Source organism: Amborella trichopoda, chromosome 7 (genome assembly GCF_054954075.1).
Source record: "Amborella trichopoda isolate Santa Cruz 75 chromosome 7, AtrichopodaSantaCruz75HAP2 v2.0, whole genome shotgun sequence".
NCBI lineage: Eukaryota > Viridiplantae > Streptophyta > Magnoliopsida > Amborellales > Amborellaceae > Amborella > Amborella trichopoda.
In genome coordinates, this window is record NC_142342.1 from 39,739,868 (window position 1) to 39,763,172 (window position 23,305).

A 23,305-nucleotide genomic window follows, 5' to 3' on the forward strand; every position below is an offset into this window, starting at 1 on the left:
ATGATTGGCTAAATGCAAAGTAGATGAATACAACTATAAATTGAGTGTAAGAAATAAAACAAACATAAAAATCACACCACAACAACATACAATTTATGTAGTTCACTCATAAGGCTACATCTACGGCCTTGGCAAGTTGAAATCCACGATCACAATGAAGATTTACAGTTTTTGGGTTATAAGAGATAATATATATCTCTAAATATCGGTAAAAGACCATCACCGAAGAGATAATATATATCTCTAAATATCGGTAAAAGACCATCACCGATTTTTCCTTTTAAACTGGCTCTCCCGACCCAGCAAGATTGTCCATTAATATCTTCTTTTCCACCGCAATACCGCTACCGAAAAGATAATCTCTAAAGCAACTGAGAGATTTTCTCTCGTTACCAAAAAGATAACCTCCAGAGCAACTAAGAGATTTTCTCTCTCTAAAAGTGAAAGCCTACCAATCCAAATTTTATTGATTCTCTTTTATAAAGATCATCTTGAGCTTTTTTCTTGCTCCCCAAAAAACCCCTTCTTTTTTCACCATAATACTTTTAGTATTTGATTTTGACTATCACCGAACATAACAAAGTGTAATTTGATTAAGACTCGTATTTTAAAAGGATGATAAAATTTCTCTTCTCTTCACCTAAAACAAAAAAAGGATTTCTCACTGTTCGAACACTATTTTGAGAGAAAAGATCACATCTTTAAGGGATTTTTTATTCCCACTGCTAACAAGAGTGGATGTTCAATTGGGGCCTAAAAATTATTTCTATAGAAAAAAGGAGGAGGCATTTTAGTTAAACCATTTGTTCAATGTCCAGTAAAGAACAAGACAAATATATCATTCCCATCTTCAAACACCATCGCCATTTTTATTTTCAAAAGTCAAATACCTTCCCTATCTTCAAATAAATGAAAGGGAAGTTTAAAATGTTTAAAATAATTCACCCAAAAAAAAGTTTAAAACGTAAGAGTTGAACTATTTAATATTTTGTTTTAAGTGAAGTTTTTAAATCCGTTTTGATATATTACTTGATGGCTATTTGAACTTTGTTCACGAGAATGATGGACTACTTGAAATTATATAAAAAATATCCTGAAATATTAGATAATTCAAATATTAGATATAGTTTGAGTAAATATGATAAAAAAATATAACACAATATTTAAAGGGTGCGGTCTATATAGAGCCGAGGCTCTAAACAATCAAAGCAAAGCATATTTTCAAATACTGTCAAGAAATGTGGTTTTAATACTAGAAATCTTTATAATAGCCTTAAAATATAGTTTCATCTTTAAATTATAAAAGTTAAAAAGCTTAAAACATAATGTAGATAGAACATATTTATGAAAACTTGAAAATCTTGAAAATTGATAGTCCAAAAATACGTTACAAGATGCACTAATGCGTTATAAGATGCACTATTTCCAAAACTTGAAATCCATTTTATTCTCATGTCCATGCATCTTGATGTCGATATGAACAATTTGAAGGTATTTGGGCATTAAAACAACATCTTCTATTAAAATTTTAAGGTGGGCTCTAAGTTGATTATTTAGAGCCTCAGCTCTATATAAACTTTTTTCTTTAAATAGTTCAAATGAGAGATATAGTAAATATAATATAGAATTCAATAAACTGAAAAAAGGAAAGCTCAAGAAGGCAACATTCTTCTAAAGAGAAGCAAAGAATATTTCTTCAATATCTTTTTTGAAGGGGATATTAACTTAAATTACTGATAAACCGCCGCAACCATACCGGTTACCGCTCAAGCCGGTGGCCCTTTATCTGTCGCCTTAAAACACGTATAAATGGCCTCTCTCTGCGTGAATTTCTCACTCTCCGGCACTTGCCTGAAAATTCGGCCTGTAATTTTCACGGGAATTATCGCGGGAAAATTTGCCGGGACTTTCCAATCAAGGTGAATATTGGCTGGAATTTGTTTTGATCAGTTGTTTCAGGTTTTTATGGCTTAGATAATAGAACGCGATTTGTTCTAGATCGGGGTATAGGTTGAGTTTATTTGATTGGGTAGTGTCGGTTGTTTGGATGGGAAATCTAGGGTTTCTAGAGGTCGTCTTGAGTCTTATTTTGCTCTCTGCTTTTTAGGTTTGGATTGTTTAGGATTGTTCTATGCTGCATGGATGGTTTCTTTTGCTGAATTTCAGTAACTTAGGAATTTATTTTCATTTTGATGGGATTTTACTCCTTTTCTATGAATTATATGGTGAAGGAAATGTTTTCTGGAATGTTTGATTGGTATGGAAGTTTTCTCTAGCAAACTGTTTGGGATTTCGGGTAATTATTCATTTTATGTTTGTAACTGTTTTTTGCATTCTCCGTTATAAAAATTGTGTCTTTTTTTTTTTGTGGTATAGATTTAGTACGTTTTGATGAATTTGATAAAATGAAGCATTTTATTTTACCTGAGGACGAATTCAAGTATTTGATGTGTGGATTGCTTTGTTTATCTCTTTTTTACTGACTGTGGAGAGGATAGATTTGGAGAGTTGTTGTATTTGGATATGCTTTTGTTATGAAGAGATTACTTGAATCTCAATGTCGATTGGGATTGATTAATGAAATAATTATTTGGTAATTGTACTACTATTGCAGTATCTTTACAGCTGCTTTCATCAAACTGGGTTTTAGATAAAATTGCTTGTGTTAATACTTTGGTTGCTGCTTCCTTTAATAGTTGGCTGATATGGGTGTTAGATATGTAGGTATTGGATAATGGCTCTTATGTTGTTATTTGATAATATTAGTTGCTATAGTTAGTTCGTTTTTTCAAATTTAATTGCTTGGAGTTGCTGTTAGTTTGCTAGTTGATAGGCTCACTCTTTTTAAGAAATCCTTTTACTTGGAAAATTCTATTCTACTTATGAATTGATCATTTAAGTTTCTGCAGTTCTTTGGATTGGTTTTGTTGGTAGATTCTTATTACAGAACAATTCATGTTGGTAGTGTTATTTGGAGAGGATTGTGCTCTCTCTCTCTCTCTCTCTCACACACACACACACACACACGCAAACACACAACACACAGTGCTTGTGTGCATGCAATGTGTTCACGTGATATTATGTTTTACAAAATGAATTCTTTTGGGTGTCCTGTGTGGTTTTTAGTTCTAGTATACGCATTTTTGTCCCCATGTTTTTTCATTGTCTTGAAAGGCTTTTTATATTAAACTTGGTGTTCCATACTTTCATGGGCTTACTTTGGGTTTGTTTGTCACCTAGAGATTGTAAATGATATTGTTTTAGCGATATAAGGGATGGTTCATAGTGCTTTGGCATGATAAAAGTCTATTATTTTGGAACTTCTGTAATCCTGATTCAGATATTTTTAACAACTTCTCTATCATTATTCAGCCTATAATTTTTACAGGTACTTATTTCATACCACTTGAATGACTCTTTGTTCAGGTTTAATAATTCATTTGTTGTTATGACACTATTTTCTATATGGCTATCCAAGGCATTTTCTCTTGAACTTCTATGCAATTGTATCCTAAGTGGTTTATACCACGAATGTTGTTCTCCATGAACTCAATAGTTCATTTTTCTTTCTTAAGAACTTGATTGTGTTATTATATTATATGGGGATTATAATTTATTGGTTTATCCTTTTTCTTGTTTCTCAGCGTTATGTAACACTTGGAAGTAATGCCATTTAGTGCTTTTGCACACAAACCACTGTAGAGTTCTTTGGCAAAATCTGATAAGTGATTTGATTGTTCATTTTCTTACAAGTTCATTCAAGAGAGATCAGTTTCATCTTACAACTCGTTTTGATAGTAGAATGTTTAAATTTTTTTAGTAAGCCGATATTTAATAATTTTGATATCTGTAAACTGCTTTCAATTGTCTTTTGGATTCATTTTTTCATGTCTCATTGCTTAAGGTTTTTATCATAATCATTGTTACTACAGGAAATTATAATCATTAAGGACTCTGTTATCTTTACAGTCTAATAATTTTTTGGAATATTTTGTTCCATTGGGGCTTACATTTGATTATTTTTTCTCCTAGTCCCCTCCACCCGTCCCACCCCCTTCTTTGTATCATTTTCTTGATATGAGACATTTGTTATACCAGAATATCTGATATGCTGCAACCTGTAACTGATATTAGATATTCTTTCCTGCAATTGTTTGCAGTCCGTAATTTTCTTTACAACATTTCATGTTTTAAGTTTAAATTTTTTACTGGAATTTGCATTAAATGTGGGTCTTATTTATGTTTTCTGACTGACTTATTGAAATTCTGTTATCTGATCAGATTGAAGAATGGCTGATAATGAGAAGGAGGGCGAGGAAACTCCTGGGCGTGGAAATGATTGGGAAGTAGTTTCACTCACTGCATCAACATATGCTGCAGCACCTGGCCCAAAAAGCTTCGAAGGATCTGAGGACGATAAAGATAGGGAGCTTAGCAAGGATAATAAAGAGGAATGCTCACCTGCATTGTTCATGTCGGACCATTTTGTATTCCCACCAAGCGAGCACGAGAATTTGCCAATTGAGGTTGATAGCCCAGAGATCATTGAAAATCCCTCAAATCTCTCTGAAAGTGTTGATGGGTCTAAGCCTGATTCTCAAATTTATGAAATTCGCAATGAGGCTGAGGTTGATGTGGCTGAAGATGACAGACTCGAGAGAATTTTGGAGCATAAGAAGACAGCTGAAGAGGAAACACTCCATGGCATTGTGTTTTTTGATGATAAGGGTAAGAAGCTCTATGACTGTGGTAAGGATGTGAAAGGAGGCAAGGGTTTGCAGGGGCTGGATTGGATGGAACCAATCAAGCACCCAGAAGTGGAGGAAATGCAAGATATCTATAGAGTGACTAAGCTGGGTTCTTTTCATGATGAAGCAGATGTCGGTGGGTCGACCATATGTGACAAGGGTTCCATTATTTCAGAGGAGCTTAAAGGGGCAGAGGAGACAGATGATCCTTCTTCACCATCAAATTTGGGATCTCTTTCTGAGTCTTTAAGATCTGCAAAGCCATTAAAAGAGAAGAAAAGTGATGGGTCTGGTCTTCCTTGTGAAGCTTGGTGGAAGAGGCAGGCAGCTTCTCTCTATGCTCAGGCTAAGGAAGCAAACACCTTTTGGTCAATCTTTGTAGCTGCTGCTGTGATGGGACTTGTCATTTTGGGGCAGCGCTGGCAACAGGAAAGGTGGAAGGTACAACAACTTAAGTTCGGTATCAACGATGAGGTGAGCCAATCTTTATTCATATGATATATAGACTTCTCTATCCGTAGAGCCAACAACCCAGTGTGCGGGCTGTTTGTAATACTCGCTATCTGCTGAATGAATTGAGATCCATTATTTAAATATAACTCAAGTTGGGTCCACCGCCCAGTGTACTGGCCAGATGACATCATATTTCAAGAGTGTTGTTAACTTGAGCTGTTTGGCTTGGCCTTTAGCATAAAGTTTCTTTTTTGTTCTTCTGTTGGATGGTAGTTTGTTATTTCATTTCTTTGATAGGCTTTTTAAGTGCATTGATGCTATTAACTTCCTTTGAAATAATCTACTGAAATTTTTTGGTTGAATTATTGCATAGTAGATTTTTTGGACAGTTTCTCGTTGTCTCTGAACTTGTTATTGTACTGTAATTGATATGAGTTGGTATGTTGTTTGGGTTTGGCAATTTATATCAATTTGTGGCCTGTGATAACTGATAACGGTTTTATTTACTTTGAAGTTAATGCTTGATGCATAGTATAAGAAAATGGAGTTACTGCTTGGATACTATGATTACTGTGTAATGAATTTTGAACCAATTCCCAGTATTTCATCATTTCACATTTACTATATTTCCCTATGACAGATGTAGACCCTTGCTTAACCTTCCGCTGCCATTGCCTAGTCCTTCCCTAAGAAGAGACTTTCACACATGGTTTTTCCATTCAAGACATATTCTCTGTTGCTTATCAGGATTGGACATTCATGTTCAAGTCACTGTAAACATATTAATTTATTTCCAGCTTATATCATGGTAGCATGCTGGATAGTGAGTTTTGCTAAAGGCTTTCTGAAGTCTGTCATATTTGTGAAACTCCAGCTAGGCAGAGTCTAGTCCTTTGCCTGTGGGGAGAAGAGTTTTCTATCATGGATCCTCTGTTTAGTAATTTCAAAGAAAGTTATTTTCTGATTATGTGATTATGTCACAAGTCATCAATTCTGTGGTATATCACATATATCTTACATGAGATCTTAGAGCTTAGTTAATCTGTATCCATATTGTCTTTAATATTCCAGTTTGGCCAAGGGAACATTAACTCATTGACTAGAGTGGTGTTAGCTGTCCACTCTTTCCATTTGAGGGTCTGTGATTCAGTGAGACTCACCTAAGTCTCTGTTTTCATCTGGACCTGGCACTATGCTGGTCTGAGTCACTTGGGCAAGTCCAAGCTTGAGACACTGATTTTTTAATTGCTACTAATTATTGTCACGTGTAATTTGGTTACCTACAAAAAAAACTTTTAATACATCATAAGTTTAGTCATTCCTTTATGCATCAAGTTCCAATCTCCATCTGCATCGCTTTGATTTGCATTGGAATCCTTTTTCTTTGTATAACTATGATCCATGCTATAAATATATACTGTTCTGTGTCATGCTCAGTTTGACTTATATTTTTATTATGATGAGTTGAAAATCTTGAGTAACACTTTCTCAGGTTTCCTTCTCTATTTGTAGTGTCATGTGCATGTGGCACAATCCCCCAAATTAAATTGTAGGGAAGAGAGTAGAACATAGTTATTGTGTATCTTTACCGTTCAACATAGGGAAAGTATCTCCATATCCCCCATTTTAAAGTTTCATATCTTCATGGACCCAAGATTTCAACACATATCTTTGGCCATAGATATCCTAAGTTTTATATCTTCTAACCCTTTAAACTAACTTTTTCATTTTGATCTTATTTTCTAACCCAAACAAATTATAAAAGGACAAATATTTCTAAACCTATATTTTCTCTCTCATCCCCAAACTTCTCCCTCTTTCACTCTCCCCAAGCCCCTTCTCTCTTTCTATTCCGTGTAATACACCCCAACTCTCTCTCTCTCTCCCTCCGTATTACCTCTCTCCCCATCACTCCTCAAGCCCTCTCACTCTCTCCCTCCCTGTATGGCCCTCTCTCTCTGTGGGGCCATATATGTGTCCATATGGCCCCCTCTCTCTCCCTATTACCCCCTCCCCCCCTCTCTCTCTATCTCTCACTGTCTCTCCCTTGTGTTTGCCCAAACCCCTCTCTCTCTCTCCCCCAAATGCCGTAACTTATAACACCCTTATAACTGAAACTTTCGAATGGCCCAAAAAGGATTGATTGCTGATGGGTTCACTTATGGTGCTCTTGTACATGGTCTATGTAAGGAGAAAATGACTCAAGAGGCAAAACGGGTTATCACTGAAATGCTTGAGAATGGACTAAAACCTGACTGTTATATTTACAGTAGTGTGATTGATCGTTTGGTGAGAGTAGAAGAAATTGAAGAGGCTTTCAGCGTAAAAGATAAGATGGTGACCTCGGGTATTCAGCCCAGTGCTATAACATATAACATGCTTATTCGTGGGTATGCAAAAAGGGTTTGGTGAAAGAAGCTGATAAGCTCTTGGGTGAGATAGTGAGGATGGGTTATACCCCAGATTCCATGGCTTAGACTTCGGTTATTGAAGGGCATTGTAAGAATCAGAATTTGGCCGGAGCTTTCAATCTTCTTGCCAAGATGAAGCAAAGAAGACTGAAACCATTTGTGGTAACTTATAGCATTTTGATAAATGGGTTTCACAAAGCATGAAATTTCCAGATGGTCTTGACTGGATTTTCCAACCGAACCTCTAATTCTCCACTGGTGAACCTTCAAACCTTAATCAATCCTCAATTCACCATTGAACCTTTTAAGCCCTAGCCAACCTCCTATAAAACCTGAGTAAGGGTTTCACATAGCATCAAACAATGAGACAATTGATGAGTATTTTAAGCGCTAGGCAGAGATGGAAGGCTTTTCCCTTAAACTGATAAATTTTGGAGTCATCTAAGATTCCATCGAAAATGGCAGTACCTCTGCAAATGACGTGAATCTCTGCAAATGGAGATCTTTGTGGTTTGGAACCTCTGCAAATCGACTTCTCTCAAAGAGAAGAGGGGTTTGGGAAACATGGGGTAGAGAGAGTGGGATAATACGGAGGGAGAGAGAGAGAGAGTTGGGTTAATACACTGAGGAGAGAAAGAAGGGGCCTGGGGAGAGAAAGGGAGAAATTTGGGGATGAGAGAGAAAAGATAGGTTTAGAATGGTTTGTCATTTTATAATTTGTTTGGGTTAAAAAAATAGAATTAAAGTGGAAAAAGATAGCCTAGGGGGTTAGAAGATACAAACCCTAGAATTCCTATGAAATCTTGGGTCTATGGAGATATGAAACTTAAAAATAAGGGATATGCAGATATTTTGTAATAAACAAAATTTCTACACAAATAAAATAAAATAAAAAATACACATTTTTTGGATGTTTAAATACAAATAGACATTCGCATATGCTCTAACTACAATCCCCCTCAAGTTGGTGCATGGATATCATGTATACCCAGTTTTGCAATTAGGTTTAGTAGTCCTCAGCATTCAACTTCAGTGAAAACTTTTACTGGCTGATCTTTCATTTTGACATATAGATTTGTGTATTACTTTACTCGCCACCTTCTCTATGTGTGGTGTGCTCAAAGAACCATGAAGTCGTGGCTAGGTGAATCGCGGCTTGGTAATCACAACATACATGAAGGAGATGCCATATGCCATAGCATAGATGTGGGGAACTTATTTGGGAGGTGGTGATCGCCCCTCGGAATCTCACTCCGGCAATCCTAGAGCTGGAGCCCGAGCAGAGCTCGCTCCTCCAATCAAGGGAGCTCGATCCCTATCTTGTAAGGATCTCGAACCTTGAGTAAAAGGGATCTTGATTGCTTTGGAAGGGGATTGTTACCTAATTGAAAATGGGGTGCAATCATAGTCTGAAAGGATCTCAGTCCTTGGGGAAGTTTCAAAAGTTTTTGAATTTTGAACCTAATATTTTGATTTTGTGCTTTTCTTTGTTATTAACTTTTTGTCGCTTCTAGGTAATGACAATGAGTAGATGATTTTTTTTCTTTCTTTTTTTAGTCATAGTTTACATAAGTGGTTGAAAACTGGTGAAGAGTCTTGAAGAGGGGAATTTATGAGGTTGTCTAGAACCAGGCAGTTCTCACTATAAGTAATCACTATGTCTTGTCTGGTTAGGGACTCAAGCGATTCCTGAGTTTGACTCTTTCACGGCCCGCCCATCTCAATTTTTCAAGGGATTTTCAAGCTATAGAGTTCTCATTGTCCATGTGTAGATAATGCTAAAATAGCTTATACATTTCCCAAGTTTTAATCACTTCCAAAAAAAAAAAACAATTATATATGAAGTGTTCCCCTAGCAAATCCAGTGTGCATATGGTACGTTTATCAAGCTGTTCCTGAGTCGGCTTCTTGAATGATGCTTCCAGTGTTTGGTTTGCATATTCCTAAGTCTTTGGTGCTATCGAGTCTCTGTTCCAATGTTATCAAATTCGCTTCGGCCGAAGATGCTGAAGTCTTCAGATTTTTGGCCTAAACCGAAGCAAACCAATGCTCCAGTGAATCAGCTTCAGCCTGTTTTAGTTTGATTTGGCCTCTTCGATCGAAGATTCAGCCTCTTCGGCCAAAGCATAGATTTGTCTTTTTTAAATACCATTATGTGCTTCGGTCTGATTCGGAATCTTCGGGCTTCAGCTGAAGCAAATAATTTTTTTGAATTTTTTTGAAATTTTATTGGTTTAATATATATTTTTATATATAAATATATACTTTATTTATGTTACTATTTTTAAAAAAAATTCCGAAGTCTTCCTCGGAATCGGCCGAAGCATCGAATTGCTTCGTTTTTCCCGCCAAACCAAAAAAGGCTCCGAAGCTAATTTGACAACAGTGCTATGTTCTAGTCTACATATTTAATGGATTGCTATCCATGTGCTTAATTTTACGACACCTTCATTCTCAAAAACATTTTACGACACCTAGTGAAAACTTATGGGTAAGACACCTCCAGTCAGTCGTGACAATGCCAACTTGAAGTGACAAGAAACAAGCTTGATCCTTGGTTAATTAATTATTTTAACGTTTAAATGTGAGGGACAAGTAGAGTCTGGTGAATAATGTTATTCATGTAGACATAAGATGGCATATATTTGGTTTAAAAATATTGTGTTGTTATGAGACCAAAGAAATTCAAGTTCGGCATTATATTGGGTGATGACCATCTTATGGATATCGTTTGATTTTATAGAATATATTTGGACAGTGATATCCAATCATCAATAAATGGACATAAAACACTTAGGCCCAATCTAGAAAAAAGCAATTGAGGTTGGTCCCTATACAGCAGTATGGATTTATATAAAAGGTCAGATGCAAGGTTGTCTGTTGTTTTGCGAGGATAGATGTCTCGAGCTAGATAAGTGACAGACTTGACGAGAGTCTGAATTCATGCTCAAAACACTTGATTGTAGAAAATATGTGACAAAGGAGTTTCCCCTTTGAAAGACCAACCCATGTATACCATATATGCTCCTTTCCTATTTTGTAGACAGGGCTATGGGCTTTTGTTGAAACGGTTCTACCCATTGAATTTATTCCCCTTGTTGATGACCTTCCCGCTTTGCACCTCTTAGAAGTAATACCTGAGAAAGCCTGGGAAGGTGGAGAAAGGTGAGTGTTTTCTCACTGGTCGAAAAGTCAGATGAGCTCTTTCAAATGGCAGACATGAAGATCCAAGGCAATAATTGGCAAAAAATTGAATGGTTGTGGGTGCAGTTGCGCATACAAGGGCTGGGGCCGGCCACTTGGGGGTATTGCTTTCTGCCATTCAGTTTCCAATAATCTTTCTCGAGGTGCTCCTAAAGACTAAGGTAAGTGAGGCAATGGCATCGATGGATAATATCTTACTATGGGTCATTTCATACTCATCCCAAACTCCAACAACAACCTGAAAGATGCATCTATGATCTTGCTGGGTTTATTATGTTGGGATTTGTGGCCTTTAAAGGCTTAGAGAGTTTGTAAAAAATGATATTTATAGTGGATTATGAACCCTAGTGGGAGTGTGTGTATTAACTTACCAAGGGTTGGGTTGTTTATGGCCTTGGTTATGTCCAATCCTTACCCCTGAGTATGTGGCACTATTGAGAAGGGTTCACTTAGGGTCATATCTTGTTGATGTTGAAGAGATGCCCAAGGATGATGTTTGTAGGCTACGGGAATTGTGTGGTCTCTTGTGTATGGTTATAGACCAATGAGAGCAAGGGCCAAAGCCTCAACAAACTTCCGCACAACGTGTATACCTGATAGGCACATTACTTGGAAGCAGCCTATAGAGAGACACATATACATGGGCATAGGGAGAGCCCCCTTTGCACTATATTGACAGGTGCTAGGTTTGCTCTTAGAGGGGCGGGGAAGGAGGGGGGGGGGGAGGAGCTAAAATCCACATTCTGGGATCACAGTTCCACTTTTTGACAAACCAATCTTGAGTCCAATCATAATACTATGGGTCATAGGGCTTTGTTGGGTCGGTTTGAGAAGATAGTTGTGGATCATGGTTACTAGGTCGGGTGGAGTATCCTTGTAGTCACTTATTTTGACCCGTTGGTACCAGTCGACTTCTAGATATTCTATTTGTGGTATTAGAAATGCTTTTGTGAATTTTTGTTATAAAATCTTTGAATAGGGTACTTTCAAAATTTTCAGAATAAGGGCACATGTGGGGGGCCCTTGGATCCAGCCCCACATGTTTGCCACCCTCACATGGGTGGGACATGTGGCCTATGACCCACTTGCGGCCCATAGGGGTGGCATGCCCTAGTTATATTTGAATGGTATGTTTTTAATAAAAATTAGTTACAAGTCAAAATGATCTTTCAAAAGAAAAGATTGTGTCTTAGCTTTGTGGGAGTTTGTTTGGATTAAATAAAAGCTTTCTTTGACTTCCTACAAATTTTGAAAAAGATAATAAGAAGTTCTAGATTGGATATAATCCTATTTAAATTAGAAGTTGGAGTTACGTCAAATTTAAAGGGATACGGTTCCTAATAATCTTCCCAAAATCGTGATAGCTGATTTGTAGGATGGATGACTTAGATTTGTTCTCTCTCACCCCACATATTTCTTAAGTCCCTATTGGTCAAGTTGTGTCATTGGATATGAAATTCCTAAAGAAGGTATTCTAATCCAAATAGGATAAGGAATTCATTCTATTTAAACAGCATTGAGCCCCTCTATCTTCACACATATTTCATTTCCCTCCATGCACCAAATATCTCTCTCTCTCGCACATTAAAATTGGTTTTTCTCTTTCCTCCCTTCCAAAAAGGGTTATGCCACCGAAATTTTGGTAAGACAAGGGTGGCACACTGAAACCCGAATTAGGGTTTTGCTAATTGGAGAAGGACACGGGATATGCCCAGCCATAGGTGGATTTTATGCCTTCAAGCCCAGTCCTAATTTGTTCCTAAGGGTTCCTATAAACCTATTTTTTTCATGCTCTTTGAAACCCTAGAGTAAGAGATATTGCCTATGAAAGCTTCACATCTTTGAAATTCCAGCAAGATGACAATAATGCGCCATCGGTCAGGGAATCAGGTGTGGGGTTATTTTCAATCATATTTGCATACTTTCTGTGATTTTTCGGGAACATACATTGTACTTAAATTCATAGTGGAAGACTAGATGTTGTTTCTGGGATGTGTTTATTTGCTTTGGCAGTAAAAGGTCCTAGGTTGTATTTAGGCTTTTATTTTTTATTTACAGCAGTTTATTGTGGCCCACGTAAGTGGAATTCAGATATATTGATAAAAGTTAAAAAAAGAAAATTTTTTGAATTTATTACCTTGAGTTCAACATAGCCACACCTTTCACACTTGGTGCAAGTGTCAGCAGTTAGAGGTGCATGATGACTTGTTTCATCCCACCTCCCTTTTAGCTCATCAAAGTAGTTATCAAAAGAAAATTTTCCTCTCTTGCAGTTGATAAAATCTCTGAAGTTGATTGACTCTGCAACAATATCCATTTGATAGAATGTTCCTTTATTGTGGTCCAGATTTATATTAAGAAAGTTAAGGCACGAGAAATATGGATCTTCAGAATTCAGCAACCACCCATCATGATGAAATTATCAATTTCCCATTTGAAACCCATTTCATTCCTTGTTTTAGGGCAGTTGTTGGCTTGACTAAGACCATGCTAAGTAATTGTTATGTTATCAGATTCGATTTGGAGCCTTCTTAGGTTTGGCTGAGAAAGTGAAGTGCTTTGGCACTTCAGCGGATTCAGGGAAGACTTGTGATTTTTTTAATACTAAAATTATTAAAGATAGACATGAAAATGAAAATGAAAATAATAGAAAAGAAGGGAATTTTGCATGGGTTCCATGGAGTTTGGCAATTTTGATGCATTATCCGATGAACTAATAGGATAATAATATAAACTAAGTGAATTTCGTATGGGTCCCATGGAATTTGGCAAATTTGATGCATTATCTGATGAACTAATATTGAAGAGTTCTATTTCTTTTTTGTCGCAAAAGTTCTATTTATTGTTAATGATCATGGGGTATTTTCATTTATTTATTAAAATTTAGTAAAATGCGATATCTAGTTTTAGAAAACATTGGACAAGGGAATAAAAGTGGGGCTTTAATAGCAGTGGGAATATATATATATATGGATAGGTCAGTGGTAGGAATCGAACTTGAGATGTAGTGTTACTAACGTCGACTGCTAACTAGTCAAGCCCAAGCACGATTGCTAATAGAAAAGTAAGTCAACAAATAGGGTCTTCGGAAAAGTAAGGAAAACAAAGAGCGTGCTCCCATGGGAGAGTACCAGTAAACTTTCTCTGGTAAAAGATCTCTTTAGGAGTATTTTCTTGATCAAAGTTTCGGGATCCACTCTATGATTACCAAATGCGTGTTTAAAAAAGCAGCACTCATTTGGGAGATGTATGTTTTTCAGGTATATGTATTTTTTATTAATATTATTATTTTTAGGTTGTCCCTTTGTTGGGGAGACTACATCCCTAAAATTTGGGGTCCTAAATTTACTCATTAGAATAGGGTTTTCACTAGAGGGACCAGATACCTGCAAGAGAATACAACATGACAACCTTTATACAAATAGGATTCATTGACAGGGGGGCTTACAGCTTTGCTTCACTTCGGCCTAGGGCAGGAACCTGAAGTTGTCGGTCTCTTCGGCGAAAGCGAAGTGGACTTAAAAAGTATTCATTATTAAGTTTATTGGTGGTGATTTGAATTCCAGGGTTATTGAGTGCATGGAATTTGGAGGAATGGCGTTTGCAGGAACGAAAGAAGATGAAAATTTCTTCTCAGCTATATTGGATCAAGAGGTATAGTGGACAGAGGACCAGGTGCTGAACTTGTAGACAAGATAGCTCAAAAGTTGTCCAGAAATTGGTTCAAGTAGGACTTGAAATAGCCTAAAAGTACAAAATGTAATGGAAAGTTATAGACCTCAAACAATAAAAAACTAGGCCAATATAACCAAATTTATGTGTTGAACACTCACCACTCACAAAATGGTTGCATGCTCTAACACCAATTCAAACCCTAATTTTGGTGTGCAGCTGTAGGAAAAGATTGGAATGAAGTATGATGTGCAAACCAAGATTTATGATCTCACTCTTGATGCCTTTTACATTCAGCAAAAAAAATGAATTGATGGTGGTGAAAGAGGGCGATTACAAGGACTAGAGAGCGTACCCTACTTTGCTACAATGTGAGCTCTCATAGAGAGCCAGATGACAAGAGATGCGTGATTTTGAAGAAGTGGTAGTTTAGTGTTCTACTTTACACCATTCTTATTGATGACTACAAAGAACCATAATACCCCTATGGTATATTTGCAATTACAAAAGATGTTGGGGGTTATGAGCAAGACAGGAAAGGTTAAAAACAGATCCATATTCATATAAAATAAATTAAAATACACACATTAAACTCTCACTACAAGAATCCTCCTTATAAACTTTGAAGCATAATACCCTCGCAGAAGGCCACCTCAGTCACAATAAACAACCAAGGAGAAAACTGGCCACCTTCATCTAGACTCTTGAAACACAAACTAGACAAAAGGGGGTCTATTAAATAAAGACTGAAAGGCTACATTGCTGATTCCTCTCAATCGGTTAACACAACCTTGTAGAGAATTGAAATCCCAACCTCACAGGATTTAGCCATAGTCAACTTAAGCTCCAAATTGATTCCTCTAGTCTTCTTTAGCTTTAATATCAATGCTTGTGCAAGGTGTATATTCTCAGTGATGGCTTTCCCCTTAACTGAGGTGTCCAAATCAGTGTTAAATAAAAGGATTGGTGGGACGGATCATCCACCACCAATCACAATCTGGATCGGCAATCCAGACCATCTAGATTGCTGATATTATATTTCTTAAAAAATAAAAATAAAAAAGAATATTAACTTATATATTATAACCTGTCATTTTCAGATTACCAAATGTGCATTTGCTTTTCGGTTGCACGTTCTAACCAATATTCATGGTTCTTTTCATTGAACCTCTTTTGAGGCTCATGAAAAGGTGCATTGCCATTTGGATTTTTTTAATATTATAACTTATCTTGGACATACTAACCAATATTCATGGTCTTGTGATCAAATCTTTTCATTGAACCTCTTTTGAGGCTCATGAAAAGGTGCATTGCCATTTGGGTTTTTTCTTTCTATTATTACTTATCATTTCCAAATTGCCAAATGTGCAATGGCTTTTTGGAGCACGTTCTACCTCATATCCATTATTCTAATAAGGTTGAGGACCTTAAACTTTCTCTTAACCCATCCCAAGCCCGGGTAATAGAGGTGGGTTGTGTTAGGTAGGAGCTAGTGTGAAACTTTGCCACATCTTATCATGAATCCTGAAAGAGAAGAATGGAGGCAAGGATTCATGTAGCCCAACCCCAAATCATTGGGATAAGGCTTGGATGATGATGATGATGTTCTATCCCATATCCATGGTCTTGTGATCGAATCTTGTTATTGAACTTCTTTTGAGGCTCATGAAAAGGTTTTTAATTTTTGAAGGTTAAAAGTTTTGAACCTGTAGCTTTCATAAAAGGAAGGCATGCTCGGAGGGACTCGAGCCCCCAAGGCCCCACCATGTACTCCTCCCTGCTACTGCCTGGAACAATCTGGCTAGCTGAAATAAAAACGACCCATTATATAATGGAAAAAGTTTATATAAGGTTGCAACCTTAAATGCAGAATTACAGATGCACCTAAAAAATCCATCGAAAAATGTTCTTTTAATGTTGAAAAACCCTCTAATTGATTATCTCGACATTGAGATGTATGAATATGAAAAAAAAAAAAGATTTTGAGTCTCAGAAATAGTGCATCTTGCAACACGTTTTCTAGACCGTCCATTTTCGAGATTTTCATATGTTTATAGATCTACTTGATTTTAACCATTTTTGGAGTCTAAACTTTTATAATTAGAAATGAAAATAGAGTTTAAGATAATCCTAAGGAATCTTTACACTAAAATTACATATTATGATCAAATTTGAAGGTGTGCCTTAATTGGATTGTTTAAGGTTGCAACCTTATAGAAACCACACCCTTATATAATATATAGTACATAATTCACCCATTCCTACAAGGAACCTGATCGTCCATGAATGATTCCTGGCTCAGATTGCGCAATTCCGATCCTTCCCGGCAATTTCTAAAACACTGACCGGTCCAGATGATTAGTCTCATGAAGAATTGACAGTTTTTGTAGGAGTTCTTCTCTTTTATTATGCTGACTATGCAATGGTCTCCATTATTAGCTGGCATCTGGTTAAGGAATAGGTTCTTTGACAGTTGCCTATTGTGTTGCTCCCTATTTGGGGCGTGGCATTGGGAAGATGCTTTTACTGTGCGCCTATGCTGTTGTCGTTTTATGTGGAAACGCCAGTTTCTAAAAGGTTGAAATGCTTGCGTACTTTGGATTTTCCTTTTGTTTGAGGTCATAGCATTTATGTCTTTCTCAAACTTCTATTTGGAATTTGAGATTTTGTCAGTCTTCCTTCAGAAAACAAATTTATTTAAGATACTTTTTGTTTATCAACAATCCTTTACTTTGTGCTTGTGTTAATTTCTAAGGAAGATGTTGGGATGGTTGTTTCTGCTTTTGTGAATGATTGTTGTCAACTTGAAATAGTCACTGTTTCTGTGATACATATTTTTCTAAACCTGATTTGTTACTGGTACACTATATTTATGACGTCTTCGTGGGCAATAAACACTTAATGTGATCTGCTATCTGATACAAGTATAAGCTTGCTCTTCTGTGAGGCCCAAGTTATTTTTTCTTGTTGATGTCCTACTTAATTTGTATGTTTATTTGCAAGTTAATTTTGGATTTGTTTATGTTTCATTTCCTCAACTGGGCATGGTTAGGTTGCAAAACACTCACTAGACATGAAATATATCCTCTCTCTCTCTCTCTCTCTCTCTCTCTCTCCCTCTGTGTGTGTGTGTGTGATCCCTCTCTCTCTTATGAGTAAAGTTGTGTGATCCCTCTCTCTCATGAGTGAGGTTTTGTGATCTACTGACTAAATGCCCGCGAAATTGCAGAAAATCAATCGGATCTTTGGACCTATGTCACGGTTCAAAGATGTACTCGTGGGTCAGCAACGTGGTCCATCCATCAGGAACGTGCCCATTCGTGAACAATAAGACGACGATGAATGATGATGATGACGACAAAAAGAATCCCCAGCCAAAATTGGAGGCTCATCCCTCTGGAAAGAATGATTTCAGGTTTGATATCATTGTACCTTCTTGTCTGTGAGCTTCTTATATTTGTATTGGCAAGTTCATGCTCCGTATTGACGCAATCCCTAAAACTTTTCCTTAACATCACCTGTTAATGACTTTGTTTCGATCGATGACTGTATGTGCATGTGTATATATGTACTTGATTTCATGTGCTTATATTTATTTACATTGATTGTGCTAAATCCTAAAACTACCCAGAATTGGGTTGGGATGCTGAATTATTAAAGTATAACATTTTAATTCGAGCCCAAGCGTAAAACCATATTTCTCGTCAAAAGTTTCTTCTTTTTATTCGGTTTTGGGAAAAACTTGATGGCTGGCATGGAGTTTAGTTTTCATAACTGAAAAATTTTATGGTTCAATCCCTGCCCAACTCTGATGCCTTCTCCACTCCTTCCTTTGGCCAGCCCCTGCCCCTGCTCCTGCTCCTGCTCCTGCGCCTGCTCCCACACTGTGTGCGCGCGCGCACACACACACACAAACACATGGGTGTCAGCTGTTGATTTTGTACTATTATTTTGTCATTGTCCCCGGCAAAAGGAAATGAAATGCTCAGACCCAATAATGTTATACACCAATTAGGGAATGTGATTCTTGTATTCTACTTGGTTATTTTGATGGTTGGGTTTGCTCTATAGTTCCTGAAGAACTGGGTGTGCTTTTGGACTCTCTCCCTCTTTAACTTCTGTGTTGGCCAGGTTTTGATTATGGATCGTACGCGAGGGATACCATTTATATTTGTCACAAGAAAGTCATCATCTCTCTTGAAATAGGTGATTAGAGGTGTCCCCAAATTTTGACTATCTATTTTTTATTTTGAGGGTGCTGACCTGTTAAAAACACATTGCAGTCTTCTTGTATACCTTTTATTTTATGAGCTGCTTTTGTTTCCCTTAGCCTTTGTAAAAAAGTTAAACCTTTTCATGCATGCTCTCTCTCTCTCTGCCTCGCTTCTTACCATTTGAAAAAGATCCATTCCTCTTCAACTAACTCTCCAAATCCCAAACCCCCACCTCTCTCTCTCTCTCTCTCTCTCTCTCTCTCTCTCTCAGTACATCGTCAAATAACCCAGTTTATCTCTATCACTCTCATTCTCAGTACATCATTGAATAACCCCATCTATATTGATCATATAAGTTAAGTGTTCTTTTTTCCTGTGAAACAGCCACCCTTTTCAAATAAGGCTATAAGGTGTGGTTTGTATAAGGCTGAGGTCCTAAATGATCATTGTAAGGTGCACCTTCAAATAATGCTGAAAGATGTTGGAGTTTCGGAAATCTTTGTGATGGCCTGAAAATTTATTTGGATCTCTAGTTATAGAATTAAAAACTTCAAAAATAGTAGAGATCGAGCAGATGTACGAACACTTAAAAATCTTGACAATTGACGGTCTAGATAATGAATTAGATTGTGCACTATTTTCAAAACATGAAGTATATATATCTATATTTTAAGTCTTATGTATCTCAAGGTTGAGGATCGGATTTGAGGGTTTTGTGGCGGCGAAACAACTTTTTCTAGTGAATGTTTTAGGTTTGCCTTAGTTTGATTGTTTAATGCCTCAAACCTTATATGAAACTTTTTCCTTCAAATAATCCTTTCCTTTGTAAACTAGTAAATTTACATGGGCTCCTATAAATCGTGTATTGGTCCATGTTAGGTGTTTCCCTATGAGAATATCCTTTCAATTCTGTAGGAAAAAAATATCTCCTTTGAGCAGGTATCCTTTCTACTTGAGCCAACCTTCTCTCTCTAGTGCCTAAATCTCTCTCTCTATCTCTCTCTCTCTCTCTACTTGGGCCCACCTCTCTCTCTGGTGCCCGAATCTCTCTTTCTTCCCCCTCCACCCTCCCTTGAGTGACTGACTATTCTTTCTACTTGAGTCCACCTCTTTCTCTAGTGCCCATATCTCTCTCATTCACACACACACAAACGGCCCACACCTAAATGATGTAATATGGTGGTAAATCGTTAGTCAAACCATCTAATCTTTTTGTTGAGCAAACTCAGTCTTAGTTCCTCAATACCGATAAGATTTTTCCGACTCCAAGAAACCATGTTTTACTGGACCATTTATTGAACCAGTTGAGGTGTTCATTGTGGTCCTACCTCTGTCCAACTGGATTTAACTAATGTTCTCTCAAGTAATGGATCAAAATTTTGTTTTTGCGGAGTATAAATTAATAGTATGAGATCATAGATATTTGAGAGCCAGATAGGAGAGAGAATAAGCCTGTGATAAAAGCCAGGGGAGAGAAATGACAAGTAAAACACACCGAAACCCAAGCAGTCTTTGTAATTAGTTAATATTTCTATACATTGGAGTAATCTCAAATTTGGGGTTTTCACCCTTCTCACCATCTCTTACCTGGAAAAATACCAAGAAAATATACACTGGAATCTTGTAGTGGTATTTTGGTAATTTTTATTATTAAATAGCTATGTGATGTTTTTAAGAGGTATGTGATGGTGACAAGTATGGAAGCTTTAAATTTGAGTTTAATATGATGCATAGAACAAATAATAAAATTAAAATACATCAAGTGTTGTCGAAAGGCTTGTCTAAAATATAAAAAGCATTGAACTAAATTTAAATTTTAAAAAAGACACGGTTTCTATGAGTCCATATAGAAATGTGTAATCTCTTAAAAATCTATTTTCAAAATGGATTTGTGGACCTAATATTCAAGGTCATATAATATCTAACACATCGATCATGAATATGTTTCAATTGTTTTTAGATGGACCCCTATTTGCATCCCTGATGCATGTTTTATACCTTGGGACCACATATTTTAGAAATGTGGTCCAGCTTCCTAATGGATGTTTTATACCTTGGGACCGCATAGTTTAGAAATGTGGTCCAACTTTTAAAAATGAAATAAAATTTTTCTGCAAGTTTCCTGGTTCTCTATTTTTAAAAGGGAAAAGATTATATGAGCCTCTGGGTTTTTACTGTATCATGAGCCCATTGGAGCTGGGGGTGAATATGGTCATTATTCTAGTGATCGAAACGCAACATTATTTAAAAAAACAGAATGTACTTCACAATGACTCTCCCCTTCCATTCGACGGATAGTGGATTTAGGCTTACATGAACTTAAAATCTTTTCTTTTTATTCACCCAAAAGAATCTTTCTTTTTTAAAATGCATTATTTTTAATAAAGGATATGCAATAATTCCGTTTAACAAATCCTCCAGCTACGTGTTTCTGGCCAATGAGCTCTTGGCTTGTAGAATTTTCTTCTGTCGTTTAATATCCCAACTGATTCATAACGCTGTAAGAGCAGATATAACGGGTTTCAAAATCTTCTCAAAAAAAAAAAAAAAAAACAAACAAAAACCCCTCTAAATCCATTATTTTTAAAAATAATCCAGATATACTCACTGTAAATCTGGTGCTTAAAGAAAGGGAAATTCTTATATTGCGTACAGTATTTTAATTCTCCTATGCATTAGAGTAAAATTCCAATTTGATGAGTTCATACTTCTAACCATATCACTTGTAAAAAATATAAAAATAAAAATAATAAAAATAATGAAAATAACAAAAAATCATTACCAGATTCAAGAGTATTTTGGTAATTGGTAATTTTGTTTATTGGGTAGTTTGGTAATTTTGTTTATTTCGAATGAAAAAAACTAAAATATCGTCACCTTTGCTTCTTTTTGCTTTCTATATTATATAGCCTAATATTACATGCTCCTGAAATATCATATCATAAATTTACCCCCACGGTTAAAAACCTATCTAGAGGCATTTTTAGCAACCCATCAAATTTAAGGCCCTTCAACTTTGCACCCACTTTCCGACAGCGAAAAATATTCACAATCAATCCTCAAGGGAAATAATGTTTTAGGATAATAAGGACTATATGAAACTTGGACACTCTTTAAAAACTCGACTTTTTTTTTTTGTATACTCATGCAGTGATTCTAAACTAAAAACCAAAACCTAATATAAAGAAACTGGTATCTTAATCTACCCAAAAAAACTGGTATTTTACCGGGGCAAGAATTCATTAAGCTCCATCGGGACTATACTATACACGGATTTTTTTTTTTTTTTTGAATATTAACATAGACTTTTCATTGATCTCAAATCAAGATACAAGGTGTACAATGAAAATGAAAGGAGAATTATAGAAAACAAGGCACTACCAAGGACCGACGATTCACTCCCCCCTTAGCAAAGGCATCAGCCTCTTCATTACTCGTCCAGTGAAAACTCAAAACTGTCTGTTTGTCTTTTCACTTCAATAGATTTGAGACCACAAGTTAGCTCGAAAATTTTTAAAACAATGATATCGGTTTTGAGATTCAATTTAAAATTACTTGATTGTTATTCTCAAAAGAAATTGGGTAAACACCTTAATTTGACCATCTAGAATTTTTATGGACTTTTTTTTTTATTTTTTTGGGAGTATGTCCCTTACGCCTTTTTACTCTTTATTTTGAACGTTTAGGCTGCGCAAATTACATGTCAAAATTTAGTCTTTTAAACAAGGACGCGGTTAGCATGCGGCCAAGCCGGCACATGTAGAAATGTGAGCTTGGCAATAAATATTTTTTTTTAATACACTTTGATCATAATTTTTTGAGAATATATAAGAGATCATGAATTTGAAAAAAAACAAATAAATAAAAATAAAAACTGAAAATAATAATTATATTAAAAAAACATTTGAACCGTTAGTTACCATTGTTTTTAGGTAGACCACCTATTTGCATCCATATGTATGTTTTATACCTCTGGACCGTACATTTGTGGAACTGTGACCCGGCCTGCATGTAACAATTGTTCTCTAAACAACAATCTCGAAGCATATAACCATATTGCAAGAAGCATGTTCGAAAAGTCAACTTGGGCCGACTACTTGGCCCATGCCCCAACTGAGTATTCGCCTGAGCCCGATTAACTCAGCCTGAGTAAGGTTGAGCACTATAGCAATTGAAAACTACTAAAACAAATAAATTGAAAAAATATATCCAAAATAAAATTTAACAAAACGCAACTAATTGTAGTTAAAAAAAAGTAGCGAAATAATAGATTTAAAAAATGAGTTTGTGACCCAGGTTACTTTTGAAATTCCGAAAAAAAATGGAAAAATATAAAAATAAATATTCATAGCAAAAATACTTTCCAATCTTTGTCAAAATCATAGAAAACATAAACATGTTACAAATATATTTCTTATTTTTTTGAGAATTTATAATTTTTTTTTAAGATCCTTGAATTAGACATCCAACTGGGGGATAACTCGGGATCGACAAAGGCCCAAGCCCAAGTAACTTCGCCGAGTCGAAACGACTCAGCTGACTTTTCAATCAGTTGTTCAGGAAAACGGATATGCAATGCGTTTATCTAGAGTAAGGCTGTCGA

The 23,305-nt window shown here is 36.2% G+C and overlaps 1 protein-coding gene across 2 annotated transcripts; it reads left to right on the forward strand.

The window, feature by feature from the left end:
- The first annotated feature begins 1,722 nt into the window (after positions 1-1,722).
- On the forward strand, positions 1,723-18,103 carry ATI1 (mesoderm induction early response protein). Of its 2 annotated transcripts, XM_011626570.3 has the most exons (4): positions 1,736-1,919; positions 4,282-4,728; positions 4,879-5,222; positions 17,718-18,103. In XM_011626570.3, the coding sequence occupies exons 2-4, from the start codon at positions 4,290-4,292 to the stop codon at positions 17,817-17,819; spliced, it is 885 nt and encodes a 294-aa protein (XP_011624872.2). In that variant the 5' UTR covers positions 1,736-1,919; positions 4,282-4,289; the 3' UTR covers positions 17,820-18,103. The 2 variants fall into 2 exon arrangements, with proteins under 2 accessions (XP_006827567.3, XP_011624872.2); XM_006827504.4 differs by having other exon boundaries at positions 1,723-1,919; positions 4,282-5,222.
- The last annotated feature ends 5,202 nt before the right edge of the window (positions 18,104-23,305 follow it).